At 45.4% G+C, this 23047-nt stretch overlaps 1 protein-coding gene across 1 annotated transcript in view; it reads left to right on the plus strand.

Annotated features, from left to right (window-relative positions):
- Positions 1–11073: 11073 nt before the first annotated feature.
- The window catches only part of ABCA12 (ATP binding cassette subfamily A member 12), an 81130-nt gene continuing 69156 nt past the window's right edge, over positions 11074–23047 (plus strand). Inside the window, exons 1-2 of the mRNA XM_059475923.1 lie at positions 11074–11334; positions 14964–15057. Of these exons, the coding sequence (XP_059331906.1) occupies positions 11266–11334; positions 14964–15057 (163 nt within the window). The 5' untranslated portion in view covers positions 11074–11265. The remainder of the gene's footprint in view (positions 11335–14963; positions 15058–23047) is intronic.

Here is a 23047-nt window from a genome sequence, read left to right on the forward strand (position 1 = left end):
GTTCCTGAGGCCTCTCAGCTTCTCAGGAGAAAGAATCCTAAGGAAAGGATTTTCCATAAAACATGTCTGTGACACTGACCTGCCAGAGACATCACCTCCTCTCCTCTCTCCACTGCTTCTGCTCTGGGTGCTTTTTTTGTTCCATTTCTAATGGCCTGTACCTGCAATAGAGATGTTCTGAGAGGGCCCAGCAGACACAGTGCACCTCCTGCCCTTCATCACAGCAGCAGCAGTGAGGAGGTGTGATAAGAGTCGTGCAGCATTAATGGAGCAGGATGCTCAGGCCTGGAGGGGAGGAGGGATATTTCCATCAAAGCTAAGCTGCTTTACAGCACAGCCTGCTAGAAAGTGCTGGTTGGAAACACCTGTCTATTAAAAGGTCAGGTGTGGTCCTGAGTTCTGGGCTGACACTTGCTCAAGCTGGTAAATGATACATAATGATCACTTATTAGATTATTTTTGTCTATTTGGGGTCGCTGTGAACAGCCCATTAGAAAATAGTAGGTTTCTCTGAGGCTGCCAAATGCTGGTTGTTATTATTTCTGCAGATAATACTGAATCTGTAACTTGTTCGAGAGCAGCTTATGCAATATTTGGTGATCAGATTTGGAGCATTAACTGGATAGCTCAACTACTTCGTGTGCTTCTCTTCAGTGACCATGGGAGTGTAACTCTTAGAATCAGATTTCAACAATCAGGGGGACAGCCACAATTAAAGTTCCACTTCCCTAAACCACTCAAAAATTGTATTGGCCTCTCTGATTACCATGTCTTTGTAGAGTCTCTGGTTTTAAGCTTTTCTTTTCAGTCATGAGAGCTGAAAATTAATCTTTTGCTTCAAGTGAAGGAGTACTCTCACTTATATCCCAGATGCCAGCACCAGAAACACCAGGGAGAAAAATGAAATACCTGAGAGCATAAAACTGCAAATGTACTTTCAGAATACAGCGCAGGATTTGCTCCCAGTAAACTGTCAGAGCTCCTGCTGCTAGTGGAGAGTGCTTGCTGAAAAACAACGTGAAAGGTGCCAGACTTATTTAAAAATTCACAGCCACATTTTCATACTCAGAATTCTCTCCCAGTGTAGTAAGAGAGCTCCTGGAATGGTTGGTAGCTGTCATGGAAGCTTTTTGTTTCCTAGCAAAAGGCACAGAGGCAACAGTAGCACAGGCAAGAGAGCTTTGATGCACAATGTTCAAAAGCCTGATTTCTATTTCCTCTCCAAAGACAGGCCCTCCAGAAACCTTCCTTAACCTCTTCCAGGTATGAAATAGTCTGGGATGGGCTTTGGTGCTCTTCTTCACAAGATTCTTCCATGTCCTCCCTACAGGCATCTTGCCAAACAGCCAAGGAAAGTGTTGCTAGCACTGCTTTCTTCTGTGGATGGATTTTGATTATTAATAACTTGGTCAGGATGAGTGGAACTAGTTCACATCTTGTCAAAGCAGCATGCTGCTTTTATGAGACTTGCCACTGCCCCTTCCTCCTCCAGACCATGCCTTTCATGTGCCTGAGCAGCACTGAGGTGACTGCCTGCTTCATTAAGAGCTGCTGCAGCACAGGAACCAGCTCAGGAAGTGGTTTACAAACAGCAAAGAGAAACTCAGAGACAGAGTGAAAAACAGGGGAAGAAAGAGATGATTGCAGTTTTAAGTTGAATTTCCGCGACCTTCCAAGCAGGCATGCCAGTATGAGCACATTAAATTCATGTATTTCTCAACAGCAAGGGCTGTTTAGCAATAAAGACCTTTAGCACTGAAAGAGGCTCAAAACAAATCTTTGCAGCCAGCAATAAAACACAAGGAGTGCCATGCTGAACATCACTGGGTGGCATAGCTTGTTAAGGCAAGAGGCTGGAGGCTTATTTGTGCAATCCCTGCAAGAAATGCTGTCCTGTGATACACTCACTGTCAGAGATAACTGCCTTGGAGATTAAAAAAGAAAAAATTTAATGTGGCCCTTCCAGTGCAGTGCTGTAGCCACACTAAGGGAAAATGTGCACACCCACAGATAGACAGTGTGAGAGCTTTTTGAAACTTGAACCAAACTGCATTTGGAATTGGGTTTAGAGCTGTTGATTGTTGCCTGTGAAAAAAAAATAACTGTTAGAGATGCTTGCTGTGCATCCTCTGAACAACCTGATCCAGGGGAAGTGGAAAAGTGGTCCCCACCTTTGGCAGGGACTTAGACTGAAGGATCTTTAAGATCCTTTCCAACCCAGGCCATTCTATGACTCTGTGATTCTAGAAATTAAGATTTAAAAAAGTCTCAAAACCAATGCATAATACAGGGTTTTGTCTGGAAGTTCCCAACATCCAGTCCAGAAAAAAGGCAGGGTGGGATTTTCACATTTTCTCTTGTAAAAAAGGAGACTTTTGACTCCCCAGCTTTCCTGAGATCTGAGTAATGAAATAGTTCTAGTCAGTGTTTATAGGAAGGTTTGACTTTGGTGGTGCTTTGCTTTGCACCCACAGAATGCCAAGAGCCTTCCTGCCATCCAGGAGAGGCCTCTGGCTCCCACAGGCTGCTGTCCCAGTCCTGCAGGGATTTTTTCCACAGGCTTTTCTTCCTCTTTGTGGGGAGCTGTTCCACTTCTCAGTTGTCTGTGGAGATAAGCATGTGTATAAATGATTGCAGAAGTGGGTTATTGAAACTTTGGGTTATGTAAGGGCTGTACATTTTAGGATGGTTTCTACCAGGGATTTTGCAGGCAGATTTGAGTTTGCCCTGCTCATGCTCCAAGGAAAAGTGAGGAAATGTGGAAATGTGTCTGTGGTTAGCTGACACACCATTCCAGCTCAGCTCACAGTGAACTCCAAGCATTGCAGCCACAGCTCTGTATGCCTTTAAGAATCAAAGCAAATATAGAAATTCTTCAAGACTCAAGGCAAGGTGATGCTGAAACTCCCTGTGCTCTCACACCACAATGTGTAGCTATGTGTATGGGAGTTACTCCATGTTCTTACATGCAGGAGAGGTTTTTACCAAAATCTCTCTCCCTTCCCAAACCCACTGTTTAACCAATGCTTGATAAGGATGTTTTAAATTATTGTTTGCATCAAGTTTCCTGTAGAATTTAAGATAATTTCACTGTCACAAAATATCCAGTTGTATCCAAGTGGCACTAACATATGGGACTGGGGGAGATCCCATAAATCCCAGTGGTGTAGGAACACAGTGTTTTACATTGGTGGGGCTCCTGCCTGTCTCCAAGTGATGAGCTCCTGGCAGCCTTTGTGCCCCAAGCAATCTGAAAATAGTCCTGCAGCACAGAATTGCTTTTTGCAGTGTTTTGTCTCATTGCTAGCCCACTCTTGTTCCAAATTATTGTGTCTAATTTTCCTCATGTAAATGCAGGAGATAGATTGTTGATTCTACAACAGCTGGATTAGTCAAATGAAGACCATGTCTAGGTATCATGGAATCCCCAATTTTCTGTTCATGGGCTGAGAGGAAAAATGTTTCCAAAAGGAGACAATCACCTGTTTGCTGATTTCTGCTATTACTTGTTATGTTATTTGTGCACCTCAGGTCTCTTCACCCAAGCCAAACAGCCTGAACTGGTGAGGAGGTTCATGCCTTGCTGTGTCACCTGTCTGATGTGGATATTACATCCACATTTATCCTCTGGTTTAGCTTCTAGGAAGAGCTTATATCCCAGATAAATACACAATCCCATTTGCCAATTGTCAGGATGGCAGAACTGAGCCTTGCTCACCCATTTCTAGTGAGATACAGGCATACATCTCTCACAGTCTGTCCTGGAATTAGTTTTGGAAAAACAGGAATCAGTTATCTCCTTCCCAGGGGTTTACATGGGTTAGTGTCTACAGAGGGCACCCTCTTCCATGGCATTGTTTCCTCAAGCACACATCTGATGCTGCTTCTGAGTTCTTGGATGCAATGAATGTTGCTTCCAGTGCATCATCAAGTGTCTCATTATTAAATAATTAGAAAAGGTTTTTTAGAAGCATTTGGCTGTAAAGAGCCCCAATTACTGCTGTTACCACAACCTTCTGGCAATGCAGAGGAAGACACTGGTGAATCTTCCTTTGATCTTTGTTGAAACAAGGTGGAGAAAATGGGCAGACCTTTGGACTCTAAATAATAAAGCTCTTAAAATAAATAATAAAGCTCTATGAGGCCCTTTGAAAACAGACAGTAACTTCCTGCCCAAAGGTGCTCATCTTCACCCACAGGCACAGTGTCTGTCCTGTGCTGTCTTATCACTGGTCCTGCTGCTTACATTTCTGATTGTGGTATTGTAATGGCATCCAAAAGGACACCCATCCTTTGGCATGGGTTTGAGGGGTATTTTATGAGGGGTTTTTATAAAGTAAAAGTTTTTCTGGACAGAAATTTTGGGGGGCAAGGAAAGGAAACCAAAAGGTTACAAACAATGTCACTTTTTGGAGATTTTCAACATCAGGTTGGCAGTGAGGGGAATTCTGGCCAGAAGCATGTTTGGGATATTTTGGACTGCAGACCAAGGAGCCCAGAATACAGTGACCAAAGAGCCTTGCTAATAATCAGAGGGATCTTCCAGGCCTGCCAGACAGACAGAGGTCCTGGAGTTGTGGCTGTGGACAAGTTGCCTTTCAGCTTTCCAGTGCCCATGGAGTGGGACCAGCACAACAGGACCTGTCTGACCTGCTGAGGAGGTCCTGCAGGGTGCATCACTCTGTGCCCACCAAGCATGGCTTGGTTTGGGTGTGATTGACCATCTGTGGCTATCCAGAAGCTGCTGGACTGGCTGTGCAAATCCATCCAGCACTGCTGGAGCTTGATTCTCCTCTTTCTCTGTTCCATGCCCAGGATAACTTCCATGTGACAGCAAAGTCCCAAGATCAACTCAAGATTTCATTTCTGTTTGAAAAGTGAAACTGCAGCATGAGCCAACTCTCTGAGGTGCAAATCTAGAGTGGGGTCTGCCTGCTTGGGCATCTCCCAGGACACCTCCCAAGGTAAGGACACATCATGGAAGCCCCAGTGAGCAGGGAGAGGGGAATGCAAACTCAGGGTGTGCAGGTGAGGCCCAGCTGGGTGGCAGCACATCCTCCAGTCCCTCCCAAGGTGCTGCCTCTCCCAGCACGTGTCCCACACCTCTCCCCAGCTCTCCAGGGATCAGCCTGGGTACCCTGTGCTCAGGCACACACGGGCTTGGACATGCAGGGCATGCCTTATAATGAGCCCTTCTCTGTGCCCTGCACTTCCTGAAGGACCAGGCTGATTCTTCCCAGGAAGGTGCCTGCTGCTACAGTCATTAGGGAAAGGAGGGGTGAGCACTCTCTCCCAGGCTGATTGCAGAGCCACCTTCCTTTCTTGCCCATGTCCACCCTGGGAGTGAGAGAATCAAACCCTTTTTTGGGACAGCTGCCTTTTATCAATGATCTTTAACCTTTCCTTTGCTAGGAGTGAAGGAGCTCTCAGAAACATTCTGTAGGTAAGCAAACCCATCACTGTGGTGCTGGTGAGGGATTATTACAACACCTATTTTTCTCCACAGCAAGCAAGTTCCCAGCTCCAGGAGGCTGACAGGCCTTGTGTAACTTGTCATTACTCATCAGCACTCCCTATGCTCGTTTAGATCCCAGGGTGGGGTTTTAATTAGCTGATTTTGTAACAACACCCAGGTGACTTGGTGATGGACAGTCACCCTAGAAACCTATTAAGCAGGAGTGTGGTGGCTGCATGTCCTTAGAGTTTGCTCTCAGATTGCTGTTTGCTTCTAGATATTGAGCTTTTTGGGGTTGCCTGTCAGCCCTTCCCCATAGCTTCCAAGGCTGTTGGTGGATAAATACCACAGAAATGAGCTGTAGGTTCTCCACTGAAATGTGGAACCTTCACTGAAATGTGCAGCCAGGTAGTAGAGGAAGAACATGGTAAGTGCCTGGGCTGGAAATCCTGTGATTCTTTTAGAGAGTCCACATGGGAAGGAGCATGTGTGAGTGCACTCCAGCTATGGGGGGAATAAATACTGCTCACAACTCAGTTGCTAAATCTGAGCAAACCTTTAAGTAGCTATTTTATTATCCTGTAATATAATAAAAATTATGTTTTTTCCTGTGTTTTGTATAATTATGTATATATTGGTCAAACAACTGCATTATGGAATGTAGAAAAAAAGCCTTTACTAAATCCACATGACTGAGGGTTTAACTTCCTTTGATGTGCAAATATAGTTAATTTTTAATTTGTTACTATTTTAATCTTTCATGAAATATGGTTCCATTGCATACAGAACAGCCCACCCATGATACAGCTGTTGTCCCAGACACATCCTGCCTCTATTTCCTTATCTTTACAGTCTGTTCCTAGGCCTCTTAACTTGGAAACTGTTTTGTTGGAGTTTTTTTGGGCAGCTTTGCTGACACTTTGGCTTAGAAAGCACAACTTGTGCCCAGCCTTGGAAATATCAATTGTTCTTTACAAAGTCAAATCTATTTTTCCAAGTGACCTTGCTTTGACCTTGTTATCAGCCTTGCCATGAATAGTGTGATCCCTAGTTAGTCCATCTGTCAGCTGTCCATGCCCACATGATGGGACAGGAGCATTGCTGGCAGATTGGAAACCAGCTGAAAGCACCAAGAATGATAAATGAGAAATGTCAGGATTTGGGCACTGGCATCAGATCTGGGTTTAACATTGGTGAAGATCTGAAGGAAGGGTTAAAGGACATCCTAATGAAACTCCCATTTCACCCACTTGCTCCAGCCTTGGGATTCAGTGGGTTTGTGTAGACTGGGAGTGGGGCCCCCAAAAATAAGACTTTTGAGAAGGGGTTTGTTGTGCTCACACAGTTATGGGTGGGGCCTGATTCATTAAAACCCTAAGTTAGTGGCTTCACTGCATACTCTGAAGAACTGTGCATTGCTGAGCAGGAATAGAGTGGGGGATGGCTCTATTGCTGTACCAGGGAGAGACTAAGCTGGGGTTCTTGGTGCCTGCCAGGAGCTCCCAGCAGCTGCTGCCTTTCACTGCTCATTTTGTGCCCACAAGTCTTTGCTGACTAACTTCTGATCCTGATCCAGGCTTGTGTGTTGATGGGATCACAGGAGTTTGTAACCACTGGAAAAGGGGCAGTGTGGAGCCTGCAAGCAGCCCTGTGGTAAGGTAGGTGTGTGTGTGTGTGTGGGAGCCTCACAAATCCAGCCCTCAGTGCTGGGTGTGGTGGGAAATGATTCATGCACCTGTAGGTTTGCTAGGACCACATGTGGCTGAAGGTGACCTTGGGAGGAAAGGAGTAGGGTGAAAGACTGGCTGGGAATAGGGCACCATGGCTTTAAACCCAAAAGCTGCATTTCTCTGCCTTTTCCTAAATCTACTCTGGCAGAGCATTGTTGACATAAGAGGAAAAAACCCAATGGTGAGCTCTTCTGCAAATCCTCTCCCAAATGTTTCAGCTTGTCATGCCTCTAATTCATTTGCAGGAAGCTTGGACTTAGGCTAAAATAAAATTTTTTTTTGTGCTTATCTGCTCTGTTATCAGAGTATCTCCAAGCTCTGCTTGGTCTGGGGGCTTGTTCCTGGAAGCAAGGCTGCCTTGCAGGAAAAAGGAGTTAATATCCAAGAACTCTGAGCCAAAAATCAGCTGCACAGTTCTCCTTGACCTCTTTGGAGCAGGCCCTGTGTGAGATAATCCTTGTTTTGATGACAGTGAGAAACCATTTGAGGGAAAAGTGCTTCCAGGAGAGGCTGCTTTGCAAATACATTTTAATAGGGGGGAAGAAATCACCAATAAATAGTGGGAATGTGTTTGGTGGCAGAGTGGTACCATGGTGGTGCCATATCACCTGCAGTTTCATGGGGACTATAAATAGTGCTGCCCGTTTTAGTTTTTGGAGTGTTCTGAATGTTTTTAAAAATGCTGAGTGAGCATATCTCACAAAACCATGTCTTGTGCCTGAATTTGGGCACCCAGGAAATGTGTTGGAATTTGCATTTCCAGGCTCCTGCCATGCCATTGGAAGGAACTAGGAGCAATTCCCAGGGAGTGTGTGCAGCCTCTCCTGGGGGATGCCATGGGCTGCTCAACCAAAGCCTTTTTTTACCATTTCTCAAGTGGTGTTTCAGTTTGTCTTACACCACTGCAGCATCATCCACTGCTGTGCACTGTGTTGCCTAATCCTGGCAAATCCTTACGCAACTGCTGCTCCACCTGTGAGGGAGTCAGGGCTTTAAATTGGTTATAGACTTTTAAATGTTACCTTCCTTGGTGTGCTGCAAGGGCGTGTGATGTTAGAATCATGGAACTGGTGAGGTTGGAAAAGACTTCAAAATCCAAGCATCTATGCAGCCACCACTGTGTGCACCTCAGAACCACATCCCAGGGATAGAGACTGGCACTGACTTCAGGGGGGTAAATCAAAGGAGATCAAGCCTGCACTGTCAGGTTTGATCCCCTTGTATTTCACAGCCAAGCCATGCTGCTGCTGCTGTGTGGAGCTGTCATTTTGGCCAAGAAACCAGTGAAATATGAACGATAAGTGTGGCCATTTTTGTCATTCCCCCGCTGTGTTAGGGCTGGAGAGAGCCCCCAGCAGCCCCTGAGTGACCCTGTGCAGCAGCTCCTCCACAGCACTTGGCTCTGTCGATGGATCCCTGCCTTGCTGCTGCCTGTGGCACTCTCAGCAGCCAGCCCTGGCACGTTGGATAGGTAAGGACATGTCCTGCAAGAATGTTTCCAGCATCTGGCACATCATTCCCTCACGGGCTTTATTCTGCCTTGCATCGCTTGCCTCACTTTTCATTTCTCATAGAGGTAACTGGGCACTCTTGGGAAGCACAAATGCTGCTGAAATAAAAACTCCTCTATTTGAAAGAGCATCCCAAGGAAAGGTCTGCTGGTGAGTTCTGCCTCTGTGGGGTGATTCTTCCTGCCCTGGAAGCTGCAGCCCCTGCAGGGTGATGAGAGCTGCAGTACAGGGGATGAATCATGGCTCTAATCATTTGCATTGGATAAAAATCAGATTTCAGAGCTCCCCTGAGAGCTTTCTCAGCTCTGTGGGCACAGAAACAGATGCTGCTTTTCTTCTCAGTGATCTGAACCACCCCTCAGTGGTTTGCCCTTCAGCTCAGAAGAGCCCTGGTTGTTCAACCAGAGGAATAAACCAACTGAGGATGTATTAGGAGAGGGAAGAATCTGGCCTTTCCCTCCTTTCCCCCTCTGGCTATTTGCACACTGGCACACTGGGACGTGTTCCTGCTCCAGTCACTTTGTCCCCAGCCTCCTGTGCCATCTGCAGGAATTATTAAGTACAGGAATTAAAAAGCAGAAGATTATAAGGGTTTAATAAAGTCCTCATCCTGTCTTCTGGAATGGGAATGCTGTGGTGTTTGGGGAGATGAATGCAGGTGCTCTGAGAGCCAACTGACACTGAGTTATTCTGATTTTACAGTGATGATCTTGAACAAATGATCCTTTGGGTACTTCCCAAGGGGAATGTTTGTTGACTCAGTTCACAAAGGAAGTAAGGATGTGCATTTGCTTGGGAAAATTATTATCCAAATCATAGTGCTCTTTTGAAACAGTTGTTTGACTGAATACCAAAAAGAAGCAATCAGACACTTGCCTTAGAAGACCTTGGCAAGGCAGTGAATGGTGAAATTATAAATTTCTTCTCTCTTACCCCCTCAGAGCAGAATTATCTATATTTGGATTTCTTTTTTCAGCCCCAGAGAGGAAGTGAATGAAGTTTGCAAATCCTGTTTGGACCAAATGCAGTGAATCCAGCTGTGCTTCCTATGTGGAGCTGAACTAAAAGAGTGTCCCAAGGAGCAGTGCTTGTTCTCAACTCCCAGCCCCAAATGGGATCCCTCTCCCTCCTAAGGATATTTGGTAGAGAAATAAAAAGGGAATGTAGAGCTGGAAGGTTAAACATTTAGGTTTCTTCCCATTGCTATTAAAACTATACCAGGGAAGCCTTTTAGGTTAATTTTAGCTCCAGCTTCACTCCCATTGCTGGAATGTCCAATCTATTTAGGCTGGAGGTATGTGGGGCAGGGACTGTTCTGGGTCTGTTGCCATTCCAACCTTTGCAGTGTCTCCTTACCAATCCAGAGAAGCTGTTTCCCTTCACCAAGTACCACATGTCTCTCTCCCTCTCAGTGCTTTCAGCAGCCCTTGGAGTCAAAACTCCTCTGCTGCCACCTCCACTCTGGTCCCTGGGTGGAGTTTGGCTAGGACTCCTTCAAGATGGTTTTCATTTTTGAGGCCTGAAGTTAGTTTGTGGCTGAAAGAAATGCCATGCACAGGAATGCTTTTGGATGTCTTGTGGAATATGCTGAGAACAGTGATGTCTTCCACAGCTTGCCAAGTGCTTCAAGGATGTCTTGGTATTAGCAGACACCCAAGGGGGACCAGAGCTCTTCCAGCTGAGCAGAGCCCATCAGACAAATCCATATTTCAGATTTATGCTGCTCCTGTTGTGCAATGAGCAGTTCCCTGTGCTGTCATTGCTTTCCACTGTCCCTGTCTCTTCTCATTCCTCTCATCTTTGTTCTTTTTAGGTACCACTAGCTTGGAAAATTCAGTGATTAGTTGAATAATGAGTATTTAAGCCACACTAATGCTCTGAAATCTTGTCAAATCTGGCCCATTCTCAGGGGACTTGGTGTGTTTCATGGAAACCAGCCAGTGAGAGCCCCAGCATTCGGTTTCCTGGAGGAAAGGGAAGATGCAGGGAGCCAAGCAGTTGGATCAGTCCCTGAGATACAGGCTGTGGATGCTTTCTCCCCAGGCATTCCCTGTGAACTCAGGGAAGTCAGACTGGCCTGGCAAGTGGCCTAACTGCTGCTGCTGATGACACCTCTCCAGCAGAAGCGGTGTGTGGGCAGACAGGGAGTTTCATCATGGGGAGGAGGAGGAGGAGGAGGCATGCATCACCTTTTGTTTAAGCAGCAGCATCTTTTTGGAATGCTATCCATTTTATCTGGGAGGGCTTGGACAGGGAGCATCCAGGAGAGGCTGGATATTGTAATTAACACAAGTGGAGGCAGGCTGCTGCATCTGCCCGCCCGCCCAGAGAGGAAGAACCTGTTGAATTTGCTAGGAGCTATTGCTGTGAGGACAAGAGCCACAGTTCCTGGGAGTACAGCAGCCACAAGTGGATGGAGTAGCTGCTTCAGAGCTATGCTGTGGGGAAGAGGCAGAGGCCTGGATTTTGGACACTGGGTGCCCTTTTGGGTTAGAGCCTCCACTTTTGCCTCCTAAGCGTGGGGAGGAGGAACCCGCAGCCCCCTCGCTCTCGGTCGGGTGAGCCAAGCATGGCTGCACTCTCCCAGCACCTCAGGATCCTGCTCTGGAAGAACTGGCTCAGTGTCAAGAGGCAGCTGGTGAGTGTGGGAACAGAGGAGTGCAGGAGGGAGAGCCTGGAAACATCAGGAGCTGAGGAGCAGGGGGGGCACTGCAGAGAGGGAGCTTGGGCTGTTGGAATGGGAGAGTGGTGGTCGAAGCAGAAGGAAGGAAGGGAATGGCACAGAAGTGAAGATGGATTTTGTGTGAAGTCAGGAAGAGAAGATGGGTCTTGTGTGAAGCTCAGGAAGTGCAGATGGGTCTTGTATAAAGCTCAGGAGTCCAGACTGAGTACCATGGATGCCTCTCTTGTTTCCTCAGGACAATGTCTGTGCAAACAAAACCATGCACAGACTCGTGGGCAGAACCTGCAGTTCTGTACCTGCTGCCATGTGAGTGACCCTGTGCCTGCTGCACAGCCTCTGAGGAGCCCCTGGGATCTGGGGGTGGTGGAGCTGCCCTTACACAGAGCCATTTGTAAAGGATGGATAAAGAAAAAGTAGCTCAGGTGATACTTTTGTTATCCAAGAGGGATGCAGGTAGGACAGGTTTCCAGTGGAGTCCAGTGTGCTGCGAATCAAACAGCCCAATCATCTTTGTGTCTGAGAGATAAACCATTGGCAGAAATGTCCAGAGAGGGATCTGAGCTGCAGCAGCATCAGGGAGCAAACATTCCTGTAGGAGGTATAGCATGGCCAGGCAGAGTAGTGTTGTCCCAGTCCAGTTTTGGTGTGTGGTATTTTCAGCAGAAGCCTGGGTAGTTCAGGGAGCTGCACCATAACCTGTGCTCCAGAAACCCAAACGTGGTGGGGTTTGAACTTGCCCTGGTGGAATGGAAACCTTGGCAGGCACAGGAAGTGCTGGCCAAAGAGAAATGTCCAAGGAGGGTGTGATGTGAGGGTGAAGTGAAAGGCCTTGTATGACTATATGCAAAGTCTGTTCCAGCTCACCCTGCCCAATCTCCTGGTTGTGGAGCCTGATTCAGAGAGGTGCTGGGTGCCTCTGACTCCTGTGGAAATGCTGTGTGCCTCAGAGCCTTCTTCACTGCTGCACAATACACTTTTCCTGAGATGCAGAAGAATCCCCATAAATTATCTCTAATTTCTCAAGAGAAATTGTAACAGCCTTGTTAAAAGCAGAAGGCTCGGGTCCCTTTTAGCTCCTGTGTACCCTGAGTAAATGCCACCTAAGCCCTGCCTGTGCTTCTGACCACAGTCTGACTTGCTGTAATTCTGGTTTCCTGGGAAGTTGAAATATCAACTCTGTAGAACTGAAATGTCAATTAAAATAAAATCTGGCCACTGCTGACTGTTTTATGGCAGGCATGCCTTGCAACCCTCCTTAATTTCCCTCTCTTGCTCCAAATTAGGGAGCTTTCTCAGGCTGAGGAGGGTGTGAGGAGGTAAACTCAGATCTTTTTGGGAGCAGAGTTGGGCCTGAGTGCCAAAGCGAACTGGAGATATTGGTGCCTCTTGTGTCTTGCACTTCATTATTTCAACAGAGGCAGGAAGGGGAGAGAAAATGTGCACTCAACCAGAGATCCTAAGTAAGCTCTGAGAGATTAAATCAACTTTTAGCAGTGAAATAATCCAGCAATTGAGAAATTATGCAATCTACATCACAGTTGTTAATGTCCCAAGAGCCAGATTGAGGTTGGTTGTGGTTCCATTGGAGTCAACATGTTCTACCTGCGGTGTGGCTGGGGTGGTTCTCTTGTTTTTGTTTATTAGAAATGCCTGGGACAGTGGGAATGCTGTGATGTTGCAAGTGATGTGCCCAGCTACTATTAAATCCAATTAAGTCACAGGACAGAGATACTGAGAGAAGACATGTCTGGAAAGTGAGGAGTGTAAGCTCAAAATGGGGAGGGACAATGATTTTCCTGAGTAGGAGCAATCAGTATCCATTTATTGTCCCAGGAATGTGACAGATGTCCAGCCCTCCCTTTAGGCAGTTTCTGACTAATATCAGTTTCTGTGCTGTTACCCCATAATTTTACTTTAGCCTGTGTGGTGCTAAACTAGGAGGACACATTAATAATACCATTTGCATGAGAATTAATCACAGTTCAACTGCATGTTTGGGGACTGATTATAGGGAAAGCATCTGATATAAAAAAAATTACTAAAATATGTCAGTGCCAAATTTGCTGCTAGTTCTAAGCCTGAGTCACCTCATCAGGGACCATAGGGATGGAGTTGCAGTGGAACAACCATCTTTGGGCTGAATTGCTCTCCAGGATTTGTCTGTCTGTCTGTTTGGCTTTATGTTCCAGTGAGTGTTACAGGAAATGAAAATTCGGTTATGGGCTTGGAATTACTTTGGAAAAACAGCTTTGGATAAGATGTACTGATCTTAAAAAAAAATAGCAACACAACGATGAAAAATGGGATTATTTTGAAGAAAGACATCTTTGCAGTTCCTAAAATGGGCATGAAGATAGAACAGCAATTTTGTAGCACAGAGGAGTTTCAGTTTAACTACTGATAAATGGAAAACTCTTAATCTAGTAAGCATGGGAGCCAGCTTTCCCCTAGTGCAAAACCAAGGGATTATTTGAATAATTACAATTTCCTAGCTCACAAAACGCCAAGGCTTGTATTTTAAAATTTTGGGCATCCTCCCTAGATTGGTTTACTATACTTAATGATTAATTGTAGTGTTTTCTTAATTCTTGTCCATTGAAAGGGGCAACCCTCATGTCAGAGGCAAGAGTGCTATACATGTTCATGTACATTAGGGCAATATTACATTATTTCTCTTCCACCTTAAGTTAGATATATGGAAGAAAGTCTTCCCTGTGAGGGAGATGAGGCCCTGGCACAGAGAAGCTGTGGCTGCCCCTGGATCCCTGGCAGTGTCCAGTGCCAGGTTGGATGGGTTTGGGGCACCCTGGGGTAGTGGAAGGTGTCCCTGCCCATGGCAAAGGGTGGGACTGTATCAGCTTTAAGGTTCCTTTAACCAAAACCATTCTGAGAATCATCTCAGCTCATGTGTATGGACTGGTACAGTCTGTAGAGGGAAAGGTGGCAGAGATTTGGGCTGCTGGGGTCAGAAGTTCTTATAAGGGTTTTGAAGATGTGTGTTCTGTAGGCAGGTTGCACAACTCCATAAACCCCTTCCTCTGCCATGCTTGAGCTCCACATCTTGTGGATGACCACTGTGCAAATCCTTCCTTCCAGCTCTACCATGAGGATCCACTGCTTGTGAAAAACAGCTAAATTTTTTTTGGGGGGGAAACTGCTGTAGGCTTGTCAAACACTTCAATTTTGGGGTGTAGGTCAATTGAAGTTCTATTTATCCATCATTTCACTGAAAGTGAAACCAAGCTTTCACTCTGCAGCTGCTTTATCTTCTGGCTGGTGCTTCCCAGCATGCCTTTACTGTGACATAGCAGTGTCTCAAAGCTGGGTAAACACAGTCCCCCATAATTACCAGCCAAACTGAAACCCTGTGCTGCTCTCAGCCTTGTTATTTGCTCTTAAAATCTTCAGTAGTTTTTCTTCCTGAATAGATAATGCTTGGATTTTAATTGTATGCATGCCAGGACAGGTGTGATTTACAATGCGCCTCATAACTCACTTAGGGCCCTGCTTGTGCATTCCAGACAGGCTCTGGGTGACATCAATGCCACAAACGTAACTGATTTATTTTCATTGCTCTTTTATAGGTATGGTCGTTTGTTTTAATTTCCTGGCCCGTGGTTGTTTTCATCATCTTGGCCATTATCCGTCTCAAATTCCCTCCAGAGCCACAGCAGAACTGTAAGTAACTGGTTTGTTTTTATGTCTGTGGGGTTTAGCTCTCATTTCAGTGGCTGATGTGTTCATTTGATGTGTTTTGTTACTTTTACAAATTTGGCTCCGTGTAGTTTCCAGTGGAGATTTCCTGGGATGCATCATGCTGTAAATAAAATGTGTGTGCTCCTCTGAGGTTGTTTTTGCTCATGGTTGTTTTTTTTTTCCAAATTAGCTTTATAATTAGAAAACAACCTTAAAGAACTGTCTCATCAAGATTTATTTGGATACTGCAATATAAATTTCCAGGATAAACTGAGGGAGAAGAGGGCAGCTGGGGGGAGAGCTTACTCAGTAAAATGAGTGAAGGCAGAGGCTGCAAGTGTGATTATGCAGGTGAGGTGGCAAACATGAAAGGTTTTACCTTGTGCATGCCACATGCAAAATGTGCACATTAAAGTATCTCACTGCTAAGGCTCAGCTGAAGAGTGATAGCTTGCTTGGCTCCTGGGACCTGATGGTGCATGTGAGCCCCTTGTAAAAAAAACAGCAGCTCCTAGGGTGGCTCAGGAGTTGTTGGGGGTCAAATGGGTTTGCACAAGCTGGTTCTGCTTGCAGGCCTCTCTCCTTGGGTCAGGAAGTGTCCATTTCAGAGCAGGGATGCACTTGGGTCTGCTCTAAAGCACTTCTGCTGAGCAGTGAGTCCTTACCACCATCAGAGGCATGTCCCAGCCCTGGGCACTTTTGTTCATGAAGTAAAGCAGAGCAAGGAGTTCATCCAGTTGGGAGCCTGTTTTCCTTTCACAGTGTTGGTTTTGAGTTGAATCAAATGATAAAGCCATAGAATGGTTTGGCTTGGAAGGGAACTTAAAGATTTTCAGCACCTGGTTATGGCAGAGACACCATCATGGGTGACCCATATGGGGCGGCAGGAGCAAAGCCCTGGCATGGGCAAGGTTGGAGGTTTGTATTTGGGGCAGGGAGACTGATGCAGGAGGACAGGAGACAGTGCCTGGCAGCAGAGGAGACAAGCATTTGTCTCCCAGTGTTTGTAGCTGTCCCATGTGTGGGATGTGGCTGGGAGGGATCTGCCTCTGAACACTGGGATGTTCACCCTGGTGTGATTCTCTGGTTAGAAACTCCTCTTCCTCTGTGAGGTGTGAGGCAGGAGCACATTGTGACAAGTATCAGACATGCAATTAAGATTGTCCTTGTAGCAGAGAGTCCTTGTTACAGCCTAATCCCTCTGAAGCATTGTGTACCTCCTTCCATAGGCAGGGATGTAGGCAAGTTCTTCCTGAAAGTATTCTTTAATGGGAAAGAACATTCTTGAAATGTTGGGATAATTTTTGAACCCCAAGCCCATCTGCTGTCAGCAAAAGACCTCTTTAGGCATGTTATATATTCCAAGTTCTCCCAAATTCCCTGGAACAAGTTGGAGCAGGCAAGACAGGACATGTTGTGCTTTGTGAAAACCCTGGATTTTGTCAAGTGTGGAAATGGCAGACCTCCCACACTGCCCCACCAGTTGTACTGCCTGTCCCAATAAATCAGATAAGTTGGATGTCAAGGGAGCCATCTGGATGGGGAAATATTTATTCTTTTATTTGACATGGTTATTAGTTTGAAGCTATATTTATTTGCAGCATTTTTACTCTGCATGATCACATCTCTGCCTTAATGAATTAACAGCAATAATCTCATGACCTGCAAGTAGCACCAGCAGTTGTGCTTTGCAGGAAAGGGGAAAGTTGGGCAGTGTCTTTGGATGAGTTCCCTTTCCTTGTGCAGATTAATTTTATTTCCGTGCAACTCTCAATAAGTGTGTGAGTAGGAGTCTGTCTCTCTTAGAAGTGGATGATAGGAACTCTCAATTGCAAGAGAGGTTTTTTGCTGGAAAATAATGGTTTTGGTGTGTTCTTGTGATCCAGATGTTCAGAGACCATCTAAGAATCCTGAGGGAATAACAAGGATGCTAACCAGAGCATCAAACAGCCAGTTTCTGCTCCTACTATAGTTAAATAAGAACAGTTCCTTGACAATTGAAAAGCAAAAGATAAATCACTTGGGAACTTTCCTTTTTGATAGAAAAGCAGGCGGGGGTGGACACATCTAAGAAAACTATTACAGGAGGGGATTTTATTCATTTTATTCATAAAATTCACCTTATGCTGAGTTCCAGTGCCTGGCTTAAGACAGAATTGTTAAGTAGTGACAAGAAATTGTTTCCAGTTCTGCTGTCAAGAGATTATTGCAGGTAGACAAAAGTCAGGAAGCCCAGAATCAGTGGCACAGAGATGGAATAAGCTACTCAGATGCTGATGTTTGGAGCCTTAGAGATAATCCCACTCTGTAACCTTATCTTGTGTATTCAGGGCCACAGAAATATCATGAAATCTATTAATTTTTTTTCAATTAAAGCAGCTCAAATTGAAGACAGTAATTTCTTCTGAAGGGCAGCTAATACACATTGAATAGGTGGAGGATTATGTAGAGAAATTACCTGGCAAATATCAGTCAAGGTGAACAAATGGCAAGGGTTTCCTGCAGGAGCAAGTTGCTTGTGCTGAATTATATTGTGTAGCACTTAATGCAAAGGGAGCTTGTGCCAGGCTGAGCTTCAGAGGGAAATGACATGCCAAATAAATGTCACCACTCCAGAGCTGCTCATAGGAGAGCTAAGAACTGAGGGAAACAAGGAGCTGAGGTCTGATAAATAATTTTCTTCACAACTAAAGCATCCTGTATCTAGGAGGTAAAAAAACCTATCTCTCTTCTTTATTCAGGGATTCTGTTTGATGATGTGTTTCCAGGTCAGCAGAGATTGTTGTCAGGAGAAATGAAAAAGAGATTTCACTGTCTGCATACCCAGTTTCTGTGATGATCCCAGAGTCTTACAAACGAAATCCCCATCCAACTTACTATTCACATTGCAGTTGTGACTTCTGACCCTTTTATTCCAGCTTTTGTCTTTGCTAGGACACATTGGGATGTGTATGTGTGGAATAGGAAACTCTGGACTGGATCCTGCAGGTGAAAGCCACCGGGTTTGATGGTATCTCCCAGACTTTTGTGCCTGTGTCACCTGTTTTCTAGAGCAGGGACACAAATCCCTTTCCATCCTGCAGGTTTTAGCAAGGTATGGGAATTGTGTGCGAGATACAATCTGTCCCTCAGGGCTCAGCCCACTCAGTCTGCAGAGGAGCTCAATTACGCTGCTTGCTTTAACGAGCTGTGACACCCTGTCACACCCTCCCCGCCCGATTCCTTCCTTTCCTGCTGGCCTCCTCTCCCTGCTGTAAGTTGAACCTCGTCAGAATTCCCGGTAGGAGCTCTCCTGGGTGTGGTTACAGAACCCTGATCTGTGGGGAGGATGTGGGGCAAACCTCACCCCGGGTCTGCTCCTGTGGTGCTGTCAAACCCACGCCTCATTCACAGACAGTTCTTCATGAAAAGCAGCCGTGCTCTTGGGTCTGCTCTTAAACCCACCAAATTCTGCCAGGGAATTCCTTGGCAGAGCTTTCCCAGTGAAGCACTTTCTACCCTTCACCTCTGCCCAGAATTTCCCCCCAAGATTTCCCCAGTGTTGTGGAGATGCCTGCAAGGGTGCATTGCATTCACTCAGAGATGTTTGTCAGAGTCTCAGCAGCAGAGTCCTCCACGAGGCTGCTCTTTGCAGCCAATATTCTGGGGGAATATCATCACAATTGGTTATCTGGTCAGTACCAGCACAACTCTTTGGGTCTAGCTTAGAGCCAGAGCTATGTAGGAGCAGACTCTGCTCTCATTCTTGGCTCCAGTGCTCCTGGGAGAAGGAAGGCCCAGGATAGGCTCTGCCTCTGAGCTGCATCCCATTCCCATTGGACCTTTGAACAGGTCCAAAACTGGCAGGAAAAATCAGAACTCTCTGATGCCTTAGAAGGTATCTCACCTGGAGGTGAGAAAACTCAGAAAATATGCTGTACTTTATAGGAATTTGCCTCTTAGTTGGAGGCACCTGTGTTCATCTCTTTTCCCAGTAATGTGGAAAAATGAATAGGTTCCCATGCTAATTACAGGGAGTTGGGATGATGGCTCAGCTGCACAGGCCACTCCATTCATTTGGATAAGTCATGGATATTTATGCAAGTCATAATCCACCCCCAGGGTTCAGCCTATTCTACACACAGCAGACTGCAGGCTCTCCTTCACCACTTGCCTGTGGTGGAGCAGCCCCACTCCTTGTGTTCCTTTACATTGCTTCATTTTCCTCCCTTTCTTTTCTGTCAGTCTTTCCTCCCCTTTCTGGACATCAGATTTTTGTATCTGATGGAGTCTGCCGTGATGAGGGAAATACCTCAGCGAGTCTCTTGCTTTGGTGTGAATGTTTTGTTTCATTCTGTTCTGCTAGGGAGCAGACTGCCATGTAACCCTCTGTTTCATTAAACCAGACCTGAAGAGGGTATGGATTATATTAATTAACCCCATATTTGCTGGAATAGACATCTACACTGCTCTCCTTGCATGCAGAAGCAGTGCCCAGCCATGTAGTACCTTGTTTTCCCCTTGGCTTGGAGATCAGCTGCTAAAGAGAGCACTGGGATGTTTGTAATGCCTCCCTTGTCTTAAATCTCCACACTTCCCTTTCTTCCCACAGACTCTTCTGCCTTCTGGGGTGTGACTGAAGGATGTTCAGGGCTGGAGCTGGGAACTCCTGACTTCTCACTGTGATTTTTCCTTCCTCATTGAGCAGGGCCTTGGGGTGATCATTTCATTCTAACTGACTTCCTGAAACATCTCGGTCCAGGCTCTGGGATCTAAAAGGGCACAGGTATTTTTCCAGAGGTGCTGAGCAGCTTGGCTTAGACTGGAATTAGCAGTTGTTGGTGCCTGTGTTTCTGGGAAGGAGGTCACTTTTGCTTAAAGAATCTAAACCTGGGCTCTGGAGGCACTCAGCATTGAAAGATGTTGGTTGGTTAAACACACTTTCTGTGCAGGTGTTTTTCCAAGAGTCTAGATATGGATTTAAGTTTTTAGGTTCCAGTTTCTTGCTGGGAAATGTCCTGACTCTCATCTTAGGTCCTGTTTGGGTAGGGCTCATACAGACAAGATCATCTTAGCTGTGTTACAAGACCAGGCTAGCCTTGTCTGCATTAAATATTGCTTTCAAAGAGCCCTCTAGGAAAAGGGCTTGTGTGCAGGTACTGCTTTCTCCTGGTGTGTTTGTGCTTCAGGCAGTGGAGCATCCCTTGCTAGCACTGTGAGCCTCCTCAGCTCTGCCCTCATCTCTGTCATTTCCCCACCTTGCCCTGAGTTTGCAATACCTCTCTGAAGGGTTCCAGGTTCCTCCTCCTCTCCTTTGTTCCTGCCTTTGGTTTGGAAGTCCTTTCTCCTCCCTTTGCACCTGCTGCTCTTTGACTCCTTTGTGATTTTTATGCTCTCTGCTCTTTATGATCATGAACCCGATGTGATCAGATTGCAGCGCTGATTTTTAATTTATTAAATAAGGAGGTGGAAGTGGAAGGTCTGTGGCTGAGCAAAACCAGCTTGCCCAGTCTTAATAAGCATGGAAGTGGATTGTGTCTGCTCTGGTTGGTCTCATTGCAGAGCCTGAAGTGCTTGGGGGAAGAATTGGGCAACAAAATGAAATGTTTCTTCCATGGAGGCCTCAGAGGGAGGGAGGAGTGTGGCTGTGAGTTGTCTGCTGCTTTGATTGCAGTGTCCTGGGCAGGACATCATGAGAAAACAAGGGTCCTGTGGCTGTAAAGATTAAAAAAAATGCAAGGCTTTAAATCTCACCCAGCCACACTGGGTGTCCAGGGGGCTTGGATGGATTTATCTGGGGTCCTGCTGTGCTTCCATTTCAAAAATCAGGAGATGCAAAAGGAGGCTGTATGAGGTGGGGATCAGTCTGTTCTGCCATGTCTCAAGTGAAAAGATGAGAGGTAATGGCCTTCAATTGTGCCAGGGGAGGGTCAGATTAGATATTAGAAAAAAAATGCATGGAAATGTCACAGTAATAGAAGTGCCAGGGCAATTAAAGATTCTGTTTTAATAGGTAAGGCATGAACCAACTGAGTATTCATGTATAAAGAGTGCCCTGCTTAAAAATTAATCCCATCCCATAGATTTGATGATTTAGTTTAGTTTTTGGAGAGCGATTCAAAGTCCTAGCATTAGCATAAAGCTTTGTACAATAAAAAAAATAAAAATAGGCAGCTTCGGTTGTTACAGATAAATAGATGTGAACAAAGCTGGAAATGGACAGTTGCATGTGGTTGGAGGGAAGCAGGGTCTTTGTCATGTCATGAAACAGGCACTTTTGTCGTTTTGGCTGTTGAAAAAAGCAGAAATTAAAATTTAAAGTGATGCTGTGTGACAATGAGAAAGACTAGAGGGGAAGCCAGGAGGTTGTGTGTGCAAAAACACAGCCAAACATTTGGCACAGAAAGTTGGGAGGAGGTGACCAGAGCAGGACATATTCTCACTAGGAGCTTTTGTGACTCTTGAGATAAATATGGATCACAGCTGATAAACAGTTTGGGGTCTTTTGCTGCTCTGGGTTAGACCCCACTGCTCAGGGGTGTGTAGGAACACAGCACAGAGTGTTTGCTCCACTACAAAAATCCTGAAAGGTTTAAGCTTTCTTCAGCCAGCAGCTGAAGGGGTTTGATCCATGTGATCATTTTAGTAGCTGCTGACAAATCTATTTTTGTGAATTTGTCTAATTCTTTTGAAATCAATGTGTGCTTTATCCCATGGCAGTAAGTTCTACAATGTTTTGATATTTGTTACAAAAATCTGTTTTCAGTCCTGTTTGCTGGTTATGCCCTGATCTCACTGTATTTTGCTGTCCCTGTGTTATGAGGAGTGACCATTTTTTCACCCTTTTACTCACTGATTCCCAACTTTATTCATTTCTTTATCAAACCACTTTTTGGCTACTTTTTCCCTAGCTGAAAAGTCCCAGTTATGTTGTTGCCTTGTATGATTTGGCAGTGATTGAATGCATTTCCAATTAAACACAAATACTTCCTAATGAAACCATTAGCTCATTAGTGCCTCCATTTCACCAGAGTTTAGATTTATATGGATTTTTTATGAACTATGGGAGGAATCTGGAAGGACTTAGAGCATAGGTAGTGTCAAAATGTGTGCATTTTGAAGGCAATTGAATTTTTTTTCATGCCCAAGTAGTGGTGATAAAACCCTAAACTAGAGGTGGGTAGAAACCAGAAAAACTCAGCTGGGGGCTGCTGTGGTCATGGTGCTGATCTGCTGAATTCCTGGCTGGATCAGCAAATGGCTGGACTCAGCTGTAATGCAAATACCACAAACCTCAGAGCAGTGGAAGCAGCAAAATCAATGTGGCAACGTGAAACACGGTCCATTTAGGTTTAAACATTTGGGTCAGTTTCAATTAATCTTCTAGACCACAGTGAAATAGTCATTGTCATCCCTTTTGTATGACATTTAGAACCACCCTGACATTTCTCATTGGTATTATACCAAGCACCTTTACCTGAAGAAAACAAAATGTTTTGCTCATGTTGAAGGGAAGTGTGCTGGAATTTACAACATTCAGAAAAATAGGAGAAATTAATTTTCTTTTTTTATTCTGCATGAGAGCAAATGGGGAAAAGCTAGAATTACCAGTGGCATGCATGCATTAATTGGTATCTTATGTTTGTTGTTACTGTTCTGCATGCCTTGTTTCTTTCCAGCTCTTGGAGATGTGGTTAGATGCTACTGAACAGGGAGAACCAGCCCATGCAGCTCTGAGCCCTTGGCCTCCTCTGCCCTTTGGGATGCCTCTGTCCTTCAGTTCCTGAGCCCTTCTCTCAGTGGGGACAGGAAACCAAAACTCTCTGTCTGAACACACAGTGAAAACATCTGCACTTGGGATTCTGCTGCTGGCAGACCCAGAGTCAGGCTTTGCTAACAGGATACAGATCTGGGCTTGGATTTTGGTTGTAGATGTGTCAGTTTGGCCAGAAATGTGAGAGGGTGATCTCTCAGCTCAGACATGTGGCAGCAG

This window comes from Ammospiza nelsoni, chromosome 7, assembly GCF_027579445.1.
Source record: "Ammospiza nelsoni isolate bAmmNel1 chromosome 7, bAmmNel1.pri, whole genome shotgun sequence".
Lineage (NCBI taxonomy): Eukaryota > Metazoa > Chordata > Aves > Passeriformes > Passerellidae > Ammospiza > Ammospiza nelsoni.